Source organism: Rhipicephalus sanguineus, chromosome 3 (genome assembly GCF_013339695.2).
Source record: "Rhipicephalus sanguineus isolate Rsan-2018 chromosome 3, BIME_Rsan_1.4, whole genome shotgun sequence".
NCBI classification, from domain to species: Eukaryota; Metazoa; Arthropoda; class Arachnida; order Ixodida; family Ixodidae; genus Rhipicephalus; species Rhipicephalus sanguineus.
This window is the reverse complement of record NC_051178.1, coordinates 140767124-140781564: the sequence shown is the minus strand read 5'-3', so window position 1 is coordinate 140781564 and position 14441 is coordinate 140767124. Positions and strand designations below refer to the sequence as shown.

The 14441-nt window shown below is 44.2% G+C and overlaps 1 protein-coding gene and 3 non-coding genes across 4 annotated transcripts in view; 3 read left to right on the top strand and 1 right to left on the bottom strand.

Moving 5' to 3' along the window:
- The window catches only part of LOC119385905 (uncharacterized), a 55817-nt gene that overhangs the window by 18892 nt on the left and 22484 nt on the right, over positions 1-14441 (bottom strand). Inside the window, exons 2-4 of the mRNA XM_049414151.1 lie at positions 12778-12905; positions 10835-10952; positions 9433-9633 (exon numbers count right to left, since the gene is read on the bottom strand). Of these exons, the coding sequence (XP_049270108.1) occupies positions 9433-9633; positions 10835-10952; positions 12778-12905 (447 nt within the window). The remainder of the gene's footprint in view (positions 1-9432; positions 9634-10834; positions 10953-12777; positions 12906-14441) is intronic.
- On the top strand, positions 1038-1109 carry Trnap-ugg (transfer RNA proline (anticodon UGG)). Its single transcript has one exon. It is a non-coding gene; the product is annotated as a tRNA-Pro (tRNA).
- On the top strand, positions 2477-2548 carry Trnap-ugg (transfer RNA proline (anticodon UGG)). Its single transcript has one exon. It is a non-coding gene; the product is annotated as a tRNA-Pro (tRNA).
- Trnap-ugg (transfer RNA proline (anticodon UGG)) lies at positions 8863-8934 on the top strand. Its single transcript has one exon. It is a non-coding gene; the product is annotated as a tRNA-Pro (tRNA).

Here is a 14441-nt window from a genome sequence, read left to right as displayed (position 1 = left end):
AAAATCAATCTGAGCCTGGCTTTTTAGAAAAGCTTCATTAATACATATCTCAACGCGCACTGCCACGTTCTGAGCGTTAATCTTTTACTGATACTGATTATTGTGAGGGCATAAACACCTTCTAATAAATCATTACAAATATGTTGAGCGCATAATAGGTTCAACTTGAACACTCGCCGTAAAGTCTGCATGTACTGGTATCGAGTGTGGCCACTTGAATTAAGGGACTGGTGACATGTAGATCAGTTCATCGACTTCAAGAGTATAAACTTAACGACGTATGCAGTGAACACAGTGCATAGTAAGCCATGACGACGCGCAACTGCATGAATGAAAACGAATACCACATTCCAAAGGAGACCTCATTAAACTTCATTAACGAAATATATGTTCGAGGTATGCCTACCTTGTGATGTTTTCGAACCAGACACGCGTTTTGAGGTATAAGTTGCTCAGTGTTGGTCTGCAGCGCGTTTGTTTTTCCTGCGTTGTTGAACATTGCATTGCAATACAACACTTACCGTAGTGGTGAGAGAGTTTATAACTGAGTGGCGTCTATTAAGGATTAAAATTAAACAGTATAAAGGTGTTGTATTTAAAAGAGTTATGCCTCTTAACGTTTTTTTTTTTTAACATGGAGCTGTTAGATCGGCAACGTAATATTTCTCCCTTGCAAAAAAGCATTAGAAAGGAACCTCTAAAATAGCTTCGCCATTATTTCTTTTGAAGCAGCCACAAACATTTATCGCGATCAGTAGAGCTGCAGTTGACAAGTTGCGCTGCAAGAACCTGCAAATTTAGGAAACAGCTATTCGAGCAGACACCAAAAGTAACGCAGGCTTAATCGGTTTCTGAACTTCCTTTTGAAGCACGCCGGCCGCTAATGCCGAGGCACGTTCTGAATGCTAACGGTGCGCGCAACCCCTTGCACACACACACACCTGTTGAATAACAATAGGCGCGACAGGAATTATAAATACGATCTCCTAACGCAGCTGCTTCTTTCTGCTACGAAGACATGAGCTACGTGGTGTAACGGCCCGTTGGTCTAGGGGTATGATTCTCGCTTTGGGTGCGAGAGGTCCCGGGTTCAAATCCCGGACGGGCCCTGCCGACGCAGCTTTTTTTTTTTCCTTTTTTTGTGAACTATCACTATATTGTGTGCATAAACGCTCGTGCAACTTATACCCATGTGCACTTTAAATGACCCCAGCTGGTTCACCTTAATCCGGTGAACAGCTGCGTAGGTTCGCGTGTTGCCTTGCAGACGCGTAGTGGGTAATTCGCTGATTTAAAAGGAAGAATTTTGGCGTAGTGGGCACTTAACAAGTGCACTTGCAGTAGGCATTCTAGGATAGTTTCAAACGGCCAATGTCACTCGCACAGTCGTTCGTTTCTTTACGGCATGGTTGAGTGATGCACCGAGAACTGAATCCAGGCTAGCAGTCCAGAAGGCGATGTGCACGGGGCCTGATTAGGCTATCGCGTTCAACTCTTGAAGGAGAAGCTCAAGCGTCCTCCAAGTTCTTTTTTTTAACGAGTACGCTAACAGCAATTATTCTTGCCACAAAGAGATGAGCTTTCCATGCTAGCAAACTTCGTATCATGAAACAAATTAAATTAGAAAAGTTTTATCCATATCACTCATGATCGTTATGTTATGATCGATATTCTAAGCGACGCAGATGAAGACTATATCTCACAAAAGATACAGGGAGAACGACGATAGATCGGATAGGAAATGTCAACCTAGGAGTGCTGGCAAAACAATTAACAGAAAAACGGCTTTTCGTTTTTTAGTTGCGAATTTACGTTGTTCAGCGATCCGTCTTGCTTCAAAGCGATTCGCTGTTCGCCAGCACTTACTTTCCCAGCTATCCTAGACACCCTCAAACTTCTTCAAACATGAGCTACTGCATCACGTGTTCGCAATTACGAGAAAAGGTTGTCGGCAGTTGCAGGACGGTTGTTGTGGTGTTATGTATCAATTAATTCAAAATTTTCCTCAGGTAAAGGATGCGGTAAGAAGAAAAAAGTCCACATAATTTCAGCTTGAAGCCAATACGTCAAGCGTATAGGAAAAGTTGGGCCTAAGCTAATGTATCCTTCAAGTGTTGGTATGCCTCTATTTATTCTCCAGCTACCGCTACATTCTAGGCAATTATAAAAGCAGTTCATTAATAATAGTGCTGCAAATCTGTATGCAGTTTTACCAAGCACTAACGTAAGCATGCAGACACAGCGTAAAGCTCGTTCTTGATACTGTTTCTCGGCGTGTTTCTAAAGCTCCAGTGAGTTGAATAAAAAACACAACCTGTCAGCCGCGGCGCGCTATGAATGCAAAGAGGCTTTCGTTCTCAGCCATCGTCGCGACGCAGAATAACAATGGCGGTCAATGAAAAGAAAAGAGAAAACATTAACGCCTCACAAGCAGGTGTTTCTTATGCTTCAAAGGCTAGCATTGGTTTTCCACATCGGCCCGTTGGTCTAGGGGTATGATTCTCGCTTTGGGTGCGAGAGGTCCCGGGTTCAAATCCCGGACGGGCCCGAATTTTTTTTTAATGTGAGACACTAGATTACGCTGCTTTTTCCCCCTTCTGTTTACTTGAAGAGCTATATTAAGGCGTCGGCGCTCTAGCGAAAGGCACGCTTCGAGGAAATGGGAGTCATGTTTGGGTCATACCCAGTGTTGTTTTATATGAACTAAAATGTTTGTAAATGGAATGGAAAAAAAATCACTGCGATATGTAACGCTGTCCCTTTCCATTTTTCATTTTCTTTAGTAAAGGTTAGGAAAAGCATGCATGTAACATACATGGCAGTAACCAGCGGCGTAGAGGGCAATATTTTTCGGGAAGTCCGGGGGGGGGGGGGGGGTGTTCAACCAACCTTTATGTATGTGTGTGCGTGTGTTTGTATGTGTGCGAGTATGTAGTGTATATATACATATATAAAATGAAAAGTGTCAGCGGGGGGGGGGGGATTTGAACACCCAACCTCCCCTCTGCTACGGCAATGGCAGCAACATCTTTTTATCTCGACCTTGCGCCAATCTATTAGCTGTCAGCACCCTTGACGTCCATAGGGCTTATCTGTGGACATTGTCGTGTGCGGGGTCTCCTCCCAGTCCCTGTTACTCATCAGCTCGACAATGGAGACTCCGCGACCACTTTCATGTTCCTTAACGATCTCAGCCTCGTTAGCGGCCACTCGACCAGCGCACAATGGTGCGACTATGCCGTTGAAGGAGAATAGTGACCCAGGGTTTTGAAAAAAAGACAAAAAAACAAATGGGTGAAGGAAGTAGATTGTATGCGAACGTAGTGACACCTTTGTTATAAAGTAACACTACACAGAGTATACACACTTTTGAGCACACTGTACACAGTTTATAAGCTAGCCTTCGGGAATTTTTTGCTTATACGACTCCTGAGCGATGTTGACGCTGAGGCTTTATAACCCCTTTGACTACGCGTGCCAACTACAAGAACTTGTTTGTAAACAGTCCTGTTATCCATTCTAAAAAGACAGGGCGTGTAAACACGGACACAAGAAAGAAGTCAGGACACCACAAACGCCGACTAACAACTGAATAGACGCACAACGGCGGAAAATAAAGAAGGCACGAAAGCTTATCTGCGCATGCCCATGCAATAGGCGCAGATAAGTTTTCACACGTAAGTTCTTGTGTCTTCTCTATTTTCCGCCGTTGTGCGTCTGTTCAGTTGCGTTTGTGGTGTCCTGACTTCTTTCTTGTGCCCGTGTTTGCAAGCCCTGTCTTTTTAGAATGAATACTTACCAACTAGCTCAGCTCTCTGTTATTCCAGTCTTGTTAGTTCTATAGGTTGGAGATAGGACATGAAAAAAAAATTAAGCGAAAAAAGTTTGTCCGGGGCGAACGTAAATCGCGGAAAGGAAAAAAAAGAACAAGAACAAAACCAGGTCGTCCTTATGGTATTTAGCTAAGTCGTCCTTAAGCGTATTTGTATGCGCCGTTTTTTAATAACTGACGCTCTCTCAATCGTGAGCTTGTTGGCGATCAGCCGTCTATGATATGGAACTGTGATCTTTAATTGGGGTCGCTTGTCATTTCACGTCCAAACATTTCATTGTTGCATTTCATTGTTTCACGCATGATCGTCGTTGTTGTCCGTAGAAATATACGCCCAGTGCGCGCCGCCGGAAGCGCCATAGGCGGCAAACTCAATCATTGCTCTCGGGAAAGCAAGCAGACGGCCGCCATGGTTTCCTACGTCGTTGTACGTGTGTTTCCGCGTTGTTCACGTTTCCGTAGTGAAATAAGCAACGTTCGTCGTATGTGTGGTGGCCGAAACTTCAAGGGATGTCGAATAACAATTGCTGTGGAGTGGAGTGCTCAAACACCTACAAAAACGCGCCCGGAACACGGTTTTACTCACCGCAAGGCCTCCTGAGCAAGAGCGACGGAAGCAATGGATCGCCGCTGTTCGTTGGCAAAAACGAGCCGCTTCGTCATTGTGCGGGTTAACACGTCGCTTCTTGTTATAATGCTTTCGTTCTGTCATATCGGTGCTCGCTGGATGCACTCGATCATGTTGACACTGGTAGACGACCAAAGTTATCAGCCTGAGCATGCGTTGGTTCGGTTCGACCACCGTGCAGGGCACTTCGCTCAAACGTTTCATATTTCAGAAGTGTTGTAGTTCGGGCGAGTTGGTCATCCATGAACTCAGCTTGTAAGCGCGGTACATTTACCGCGCTATTACAAGCTAAGTTCTATATTTATTATTTACAGAAACAGAAATGCAGCAATGGTTGACTTCAGAAAGAACAAGAAGTGATTGAGACGTCACCTTTGTAAACAAAACAAAGCGGATGTTCACCACGAGCTGCACCTCATAGCTGGATCTTGTTACGCTGGTCTGCGCGACGCACCTTTGATATTCACCGGCATGACGATTCACTCCACGCGGACGTTCGTTCTCCTCCGCAGTCGGTCATCACATGTCTTCTCGGCGACCCTCTTCAAAACTTGTCTCTGTCATCTCTTGATACTTAACTCACAGCACTAGATCATCAAACAACACGTCTTCTGCGGTCGAGCGAACGATGCTATCACTTGAACGACATAACTTCTTCGCCGACTAACTCCTCACTGACTGACTGCCCCCGCGCGCTTGCTGCGCTTGCATTGCCTGTATCGGCTCGCGCCTGGGTCAGGGTTGCCAGGTCGAAAAGACAAAAAATAGCCAAGAAATCGGAAAAACTAGCCAGAAAGTAGCCAACTTGAGCCAAGGGCAGTAAAAGTAGCCAAAAGTAGCCACACGTGTGTGAAAACGACTGCGACCTTGTTATTCAAATGATTAAATTCAGTAGCCTTTTGGTGGAAACGTAAAGAAGTACATCAGAAGCCCTTCAGAATTATAATTTCTGAGAATAAAGCATAAATTGTTGACTTTAGCAATCATTTCGTACCGGATGATGAAGTTTCTTGCGCTGTTGCAGAAATGACGTCCTCTTCGCGCGACTTGCGTGATTTTTCTTGAAAGGGCTACAAGTACCACCAACAATAAAAATTAGTGCTGCATAAGTGTGCACAAAGTCAGTTCCCGTGATTGAAGCATAAATTGTACTCACTTCGGCAATCGTTTCTCGCGTGATGACGAAGTTCGAGTAATTAATATTCTCGCGTCGCAGTCCGCCCCTAATTCTTGGAAACGACACAAGCAGTTCGTCAGATATCCGATTTCTAATGTCGACAAGTGCATAGCACCTTGGATGCGGAGCGCTTTCGGTTGTCCTGTTCACTTTCAATTAGTTTAAAGTCGCGTTCAGGAATAGGTGGTCTGCGAAATGAGACGCCATGCAACAGTTTTCTCCAAAGTCCCAGCCATTTATGTATAAGACTTTTCTTCTGTATAATGCGAGCGCCAAATTCAATTTCGGGAACTTGTAACACGCCTTGATACCATGTTTTGACACCGCATACTCGAACGCCAGCGCCTGTGACGTCGCAAGCTATTGATAATTTGGTTCAAATTGAGGCAACAAGAAACTAGCCAAAAAGTAGCCAAGCAGCCAACACACTTTTTCTGCCGCCACCGGGCTAAAAAAGTAGCCAAATTGGCGCAAAGTAGCCAAACCTGGCAACCCTGGCCTGGGTTCGGCCAGGTGCGTATGATTCGTCTGTGCGTAGCACAGCGAAAGCTAGGGAAAGGGCGAGATTCTCTCACCGATTCGTCTGCGGAATCAGACGGCGCCGCTGGCTCGGCTTTGCTTTCTCGAATATCCCGATCTTTCGCGTTCGTTGGCTTTCGCGGAGAGGGTAAGAGGCGCGCGGGCGCGCTCCCGGTGCGTTTTTATACTTGTTTTTTCGATGCGCGCGCTCTGTCGCGCACGAACCGTCGGCGCCAGGAAGTCGGCGACATGCGCTTAGTTAAGCGCTCGTACGTGACAAACATCATGCACAAGTCCACTTTCGTAGAGGCCCGCGCCTTTCCTGCAGCTGCCAGTGCAGAATTAGTTGTCTGGCACCCGCACGAAGGGGAAATAGCAGCCGCGAACTTCATTCATCTCCTCACAGCAAAGCTGTGCAAAGCGCTGTCGTCTGCTCGGCTTCCCGCACGTACTGTCGGCGGCGCCCGCTAGGTGGCTATCAGTGGCGCCTCTATAGGCGGTGCACAAGGCGTATAAGTGTTGCGCTGCTAAGCACGTGGATGAAGGGCCGATTCCCGGCATGGAGGAAGGAAAAAGTTAGGAGGGGGCATTGCACAATACAATAGAAAGAAAGAAAAATAGCAGGTCAGGCACGCACACGCCATGCTCCGCTTGCCCCCCATTTTCTCAATCGGGGAAGGGATCCTAATTTTTTTGTATACATTCTATTAATTTCGCATCTTTATCTTTCCTCCAAACAGCTGCTCAAGCACGCTCTCCGATCGCTTAAATGCGATGAAACTCTAGCACGCACAGTGCCACGTCACGAAAAATTAAGAGATGTCTCCCTTTATTTCTGATAATAGAATAAAGTTGTAAAATAAAGCAGCCACATGTTTTTCAAGTCAGGAACATAGTAAATATGGTAAGTGTGAATTTATCAGTAATTTGAATGTTCATATATCCTTAACTGAAATTTCACTCCAGTGTGTCAAAAACGCTACCGCGGACATTACGTGAGCTTTTCTGCCATATATTACAATTTATAGGTGTTCAAGTGGGCGTATATAGAACAGAAATTTTAAGTTTGGTTTTGTTGTGGATTTTAACAATTTAAGTCAACACTCAACGTCATCGCGTTCTGTGGCCTGGGCCTGTGAAATGTAACAATTGCCTGTGAGCACATGTGCGTGTGCCTATGAGACAATTCCTTCTCCATACTGTCAGAATGTTGCGGGCATGACAACTATGGTTGATATCACAATGAGCGTTGCTTAATAATGTCACCATCTCACAAATTGTTCTTTCAGCATTTTCCCTGACAAGACGACTATACACATTTGCCCATTAATACTTCTTCCAACCTTTTTTCTCTCCTAAAAATGTTGCTAAGATTTAGCGAATGGTTGATTTCACCGTGCTCCCTTTCCATACAGAGACCGCAAGGTAAGTCATTTGATAAGAGACAGACTGTTGTTAAGTACACCTTACTATGCCTTTTATACAACATCGTGGGGCCGTCAGAACCACTCTCAAGTGGCAATTTGCAATGTTTCAACCCTTCATTAATTGCTCTTGCTGTGTTATCTCGAAAGGGTTTGGTACACTGCATTACAATCCACTAGTCCCACGTTAGTCACATTTTTCTACTTGTATACGGTTAGCGGTTTCAAATGCTTGTGGCACTTTGCACTATTTGACATCGTCGTGTTAGTGACTTCTATAGCCCTATGACTTTGCATCATCACAATCAGTACGCTATTGTTCTTGTATTCTGCTTATGTTTACAAATTCATTTTAATGTACCTGTTTGTATTTATTGATAAACTGAATTGTATATTGATAGCCATATATATAGAAGCTACGCAGTTATTGTTTACCCACATCTATGTGCAACCAATTTCCTACCCAACTGCACCTAAAGCTGATCACACGAGACTCGCTTGCTAGATTGGACCGATAGCTAGCCACGCAGGCTAATGGCCTAAATATATCTGTAATAATTTATCTGTGTTCATCGATGAACTTTTTCATTGACACCTTAACGATGCATGCGACTGCTAAGCCGGCAAAAACAGTGGCAGGGTAACGATACACAACAAAACATTTTACTAGTCAATAGTACTGACTCTCATCGCAGGACAAGGAAATGTGCTTACCGCGTTCAAAATCGTCGACTGGGTTTCGTACGTACGTATTATATGCACGTCCTCTGCGTTGGTGTAATCCTCGTAATGGGCGCCTTTTGAATCCTCCTTGCCGCCGACATTTATTTGCTCCCGTCCAGTGATGTTGCACAACTTTCGAAAAGCAATCCAATATAGCACGTATAAAGCAAGGACTAACTAAAATCTCTTTCAACAAACTTTATATATAAGAACATTACCAAGAACGCATCCAGACGATACCATATGCTCCTGTAGCAGACACCATGTATACAGCTACCGGGTTACGCGTGCTAGGAAGCTTTATCGTGTTTGTTCATTAATGTTTTATAGACTGTAGTTTCATACAGATGTCGCCGCATTTTCCTTGAACTGTAAGCGTTCGTGAGCTCGAAAATGCTGTTATCGAGTGACAGTTTTCGCGCAACGGGAAAGAAGCCGAAAGAGGCAGCGTACCAGGAGCTTTACCATTCCGTATTATCTGGGCGAGCCGTAGAAACTGGTTTTTCTGGAGCTACTTAATTTTCAAGTGCTGTTCTCCGTATAGCAGAAATCGCAACAGGGCCCGTTGGTCTAGGGGTATGATTCTCGCTTTGGGTGCGAGAGGTCCCGGGTTCAAATCCCGGACGGGCCCGCTTGAATGCAAATCAGCATTCATTCATTTTTTTTTTTTAATGTGTGGATGTAATCTATAGCACAGTATAGGGTGCCACTGCCACTGTGCATGATGTCACCGCTGCACCATTTGACACAAAAAATAATGACTGATGACTCTCTTAAATTGTATATACAAAAGGTGTTTCATATATAGAACATACTATTTTTTTTAAATGTTTTCCTGCGCAAGATCGGATTTGTCTTACGCTTTCTCCAGATGTGCTTGAATGGAGCAGCTCGTGGGCAAGGCGCGATAACCTTGGACGCTTACAGCAAAACCACAGAGATTGTAGCTTTCTAACGAGTTTTCGCATTATATTAGGGCACGAAGGTGTGTAGAATTGGGCTTGTTGGAGATTCGATACTATAAACGGAGTCGCCCCTTGTGTACAACGCAACAATACAGAGGTCCCATAGTACGAAATGCATGGCTAATGTATTCATGTACGTACAAAACCAACAATTCTTCCCATACCTCTGCAATAAGCAGGGTCTTGGTTGAGCATGAAATGTTTGCGTTTGCATTGCCTTCCGTCGAGTTTTCCCAAGATGTATTCCAGATGCTACCGTTGTCGTTAGCAGTGAGGGTGTATATCTTGAGGGCCATGTTTGAGGACATCGCCACGATGGTTCCTTCCAAGCTGGCCAAGCTCTTCACTATGAGTTTGCTATGTGTCTAAACAGAACGAAGGTGAAATATGCATTAGTTAGAGTGGAGTAGGTAATAAACCTCAGAGAAGCCACTCGGTAATCTGACGCATCGTTTTGCGGGATGAAATTAGGGCAGAATAAGAGCGCTATAGAGCGTCACCAGTGCAAGCATAAAGTAGAGATATAGAGAAATAAACTACAGTTAGGAAAGCGCACAAACATTTATGCATTAGACTCTTAATCAGGTCCTGGTTAAACGCTGGCGATATCCAGGAAACCAGATGAACAATGTCTGATTTCCTGGCTACATCTAGCACTTCAAGCGGGACCTGATCAAGTGTGTACTACAAGCCGCAAGTTAAAACCCGTGATGTTTTGTAGTTGAAGTGGCCCATGGGTAAAACCGTAGGTTCATCCATACCACTTCTCTAGGTTCGTGTTCAACATGCACATTTTGCCAAAGATACACGGAGTCACGTTGGGTAAAATCCCGGCAAACCAGAAGTTCAGGGTAAGGTTTAGGCTTGAAGCGATCGTTTGGGAAATGTCGCAGGAGCAAACGTTTTACAAGAGGACGTCTCTCTGCCAGGACAGCAACTTGTATTTGTCAGGGTTGCTCACCTGACGTTGTCCAATTGCTGGTTCCAGCGACGTTCCATGTTCAACGATTTCTCATCATTATGTAAAATAGGTACACATTCTAGATGGTATAAGATATATCACCACTGTTCAAGACCTCGGTGATTCAGAATTATCGTCAGATGGCTTAGGATGATCAGGAAAATGGCATTTTCAAACCATGATTGTGCAAGTAAACCACGTTTATGTAAGCGGTACGGATTCCTCAAAAACAGTCAAAAACATCAATTTTCCCGGAAACTGAAGGTCGATAGTTTGGGTTTAAATAACAGCAATAACCTGTTGTGCTGTATTCAAATAAAAACAATACACGCAACAAACACACACAAATCTGAATGCTACAAACTCATTCAGCCGCGGTTATCTATCAGAGGTTAATATAGACGATAATATACGTCAATATAATAACAGCAAGGAATCTTATTATCAAGTTTAGGAGAAGTTGACACCATCGTCGTAAACTGCGTTACAGTGTTACCCTGAAGGCAAGTTGATTCCTCAGTGACACATTTTTCACCGCTAAATGCGCTCACGGAGAATGCATTTTGTTTTAAGAAAAGTCATACTATGATTAAACGATGTCTCACAATTGTAGATGACGTGATATTGGGATCGCCTTGCACGGGCTGCCACAAGCTCAGTGGCTGCGGATGGCAGTCTCCTAGTGGCACGATGTCGCTTCTCACGATGACGAGATTAACAATCCTAGAAAATGTACAAAAAGTCTGCATTTCAGAAGTAAAATTTGGTTGCCAGAACCAGTCTCAAACACCAGAAACGCAAAGGAACACAAACCCGCCACGGTTGTCTAGTGGTCACGGTGCTCGACTGCTGACCCGAAGGTCGCGGGATCGAATCCTGGCCGCGGCGGCCGCATTTCGACGGAGGTGAAATACTAGAGGCCCGTGTACTCAGATTTAGGTGCACGTTAAAGAGCACCAGATGGTCAAAATTTAAGGAGCCCTCCACTACGGCGTCCCTCATAACCATATTGTGATTTTGGGACGTTAAACCCCCACAATTATTACTATGAACAACACACATACGACCGGAAGCAAGGACATGCGTGTACATGAGATGGCGATCAAATGACAGAAAGTTCACACATCCTGTGATATTGGCACAAGCTCGTACATAATATCTTACTCAAACTATAGGACCCCTAACCAACCACGAACGCACGTTAGATCGATAATAGGTGTTTTACCGCTTAACGTTAATTGAAAAGAAAATATGTTATCCACCCATTTGTAGCACGAAGCAACAAGGATAGCTGCTTAAGGTTACACATTAGAGAGTGTATATGAGCAAAGTATGCCAGCACTTCTGCACAGTATGCCAGCGCCGCATGCTTCACTGATACGTATTGCCTTATTCCCGACAACGCCCTCATGTTTTCTTTTTTTTTCTTTATCGGCGTTTGTCTCATCTTGTGTTTGACCAGACAGGCTGACGACTGCGCTGCAAAAAGCTAGTGAAGCAGATGTATTTGCACAGTTCTGTATTAACTGTATTTTTGTGACATCCTTGCAACTCGTAACGTTCATTGAGTGAATCGTAAGCAACGCGGACACGTATAATGCATATACAGTAGAGCATAGTAATGACGCCCTGAAATATTTCCTAACATAGCAAGGAATGTGACTCCCTTTAGATAAGACTTTGTTGCACATGTGAGCCAGAAATGATTGCACTATGTGAAACACGGAACTTGCCATCACGTGTTGAAAGTCACTTGGACTCTCATTTGCCTAAGTCATCAGCAAGTCCGTAACAAGTGAATTGAAGGAGACCCAAAAAGTGCTATGACTTTTTGCACACATTTTGTGAACACCAGAATATTATCATCATTCAAATTCGTGTCATCCTTGACAAGTTTAAGTTTAATGGACACATATTTGCGACATAAAAAATACCGACAAAGTATATTGTAAGAGTCCGGTGAGGCGTCGATTACCGTGCGCTGAACAAAATAACGCGCAAAGATGTTTACCTACTTGCACGGATCGACGACGCACTGGATTCGCTGCATGGCGCCGAGTATTTCTCTAGCCTTGATCTCCGATGGGGCTACTGTTAAACACCGATGTCCGAATCTGACAAAGAGAAGACCGCTTTTTCCATCCCAGATGGGCCGTACGCATTTAATGTGATGCCTTTCGGACTTTGTAATGCACCCGCTACATTCGAACGCATAATAGACAGAGTATTACGTGGTTTGAAATGGAAAACCTGTTTATGATATCTCGACGACATACTAGAGTTTTCATCGACGTTCTCGCAACATCTGCAACGTCTCGAAGAAGTTCTAGCCTGCCTTGCAAAAGCTGGCCTACAGCTGAATACGAAAAAAAAACGTAGCTTCGCAAGCAAAATAATCAAGGTTCTAGGGCACTTAGTCAGCAAAGAAGAGTCACTGATATGTTGCGCTCACAATATAGATACACAAAAAAAGGCAACGCTGAAGACTGACTGAGCGAAAAACTAGTTCCCCAAAAGTAAGCAAATTAAGGTCGACTAGTTGACTCACGAGGCGATGTCCCTGATGACGTTGGCGGTCTCGGTGACGGGAAAGTAATCTCCCGTGTCCACAATTGTCAGACCGAAAAACAGAATTGCTGAATCGCCTTTCATCAACCTCATTTGAGCGGCAAGAGCCTGAAGAAAATAATTAATGATAACGAAATATGAATTTTCTAAGCGCGTAAAATTGCTCGTAAAGCAATGAACTTATACTACAGTATGGTACTATACTCTGTTTCATGGCATTGTTTAACTAAAAGGGAATCCGCTGCACATGTCAGCAAATCAACATACGACAACGCCAGCGCACCAGATGCTACGCACCGAATACTTGACTTTCGGGATTTGGTGATTTAACACGTACAGGATAACAAAAAGACTGAATACCATATCCGTTATCTTTTACGAACCGATAGGCAATCAACCTTTACAAATAAAAATTTTAGAAAGGACATCACTAAAGGCGGTCATGCTTTAGCCGCGCCGTGTTCAGCCTAGGAGGCCTTGGTGTAGCCGGTAGGGTGGGGGGGGTGAACTCTTCCACTACTCGGCTACGCCAGTGCGTCCTAGGCCAAAAATTTTTAATTCGGCGTGTGTACACATAAACGCACACATACAAATACATGCACGAATATACATGAATAGCGTTTCAAACCCCTATCTTCTCCCCACCCCCTTTCATGAAAAAGAAATTCTCGTTACGCCCCCGATAGAAGGCGTCGGTCCACATAGTGTGCTGTCAAGATAGAGTGCACGAAACTAAAGTTTTACACGATCAATAGAACCGACCATTAGGTAGATTAAGCCAGACACGAAACCAACAGAATGATAGCTTCGTAAGTTCACAATGTGGTTACAAACGCGTTGAAAACAACACAAGAAACATTATGCAGACCTCCACAACAGCGCCCGCAGCAGCATAAGCTGCGCCGAAATTTTTTGCCACTCCTGCGTATACTTACGGCATGGCCTTTTAAAATATTTATAGTCTACAAGAAAACGATACCTTTAGATCTGGCGAAACTAAAAAGTAAAAAAAAGAAACATAAAACGTGACGATGCAACAATGGGCAAACAAGATTTGAAATTGCTGAGATGTATGAACATGTGGCAACGCACATTTACACGCACAAAATCCCGGAACTCCAAGTCACCTTTTTTTTTTACAGAAGTGCCTATAGACAAGCGAGGTCCCAGCTAATCGCATTGAATGTATATGCCTAAAGCAGAAAGTGTATGACCATTGTATTTTGCCACTACTAACACTTGTGGTAGAAACTTTGACGCTTACAAGAACTCGGGAAGTTCAGGAAAACGCAGTGTGCGATGTAGCTGAGTACTATAGGCATGATATTAGGAGATCAAGCAGACAGCAGAGTGGATCAGAGATCACGAAGGTGTAGCCGATATTCTAGCCAAAATCAAGAGAGGAAAAAAAACTGATCTCGGCAGGCCACCTAATGCTTAGTAAATATAACCCGTGGTTGGTTAGAGTAACGGAATGGGTATCGAGGGATGGTAGGAGCAGTCGAGGACGGAAAAGTAAGTATGGTGAAAGAAAAACAAAGCTGGAGGCATGCATGGGAACCAGTTCGCGTAAGGCAGCGTAATGTACAGATCATTACTAGAGGCTTTCCTCCTGCAGCGGTCATAAAGAAAGGCTCGTGATGA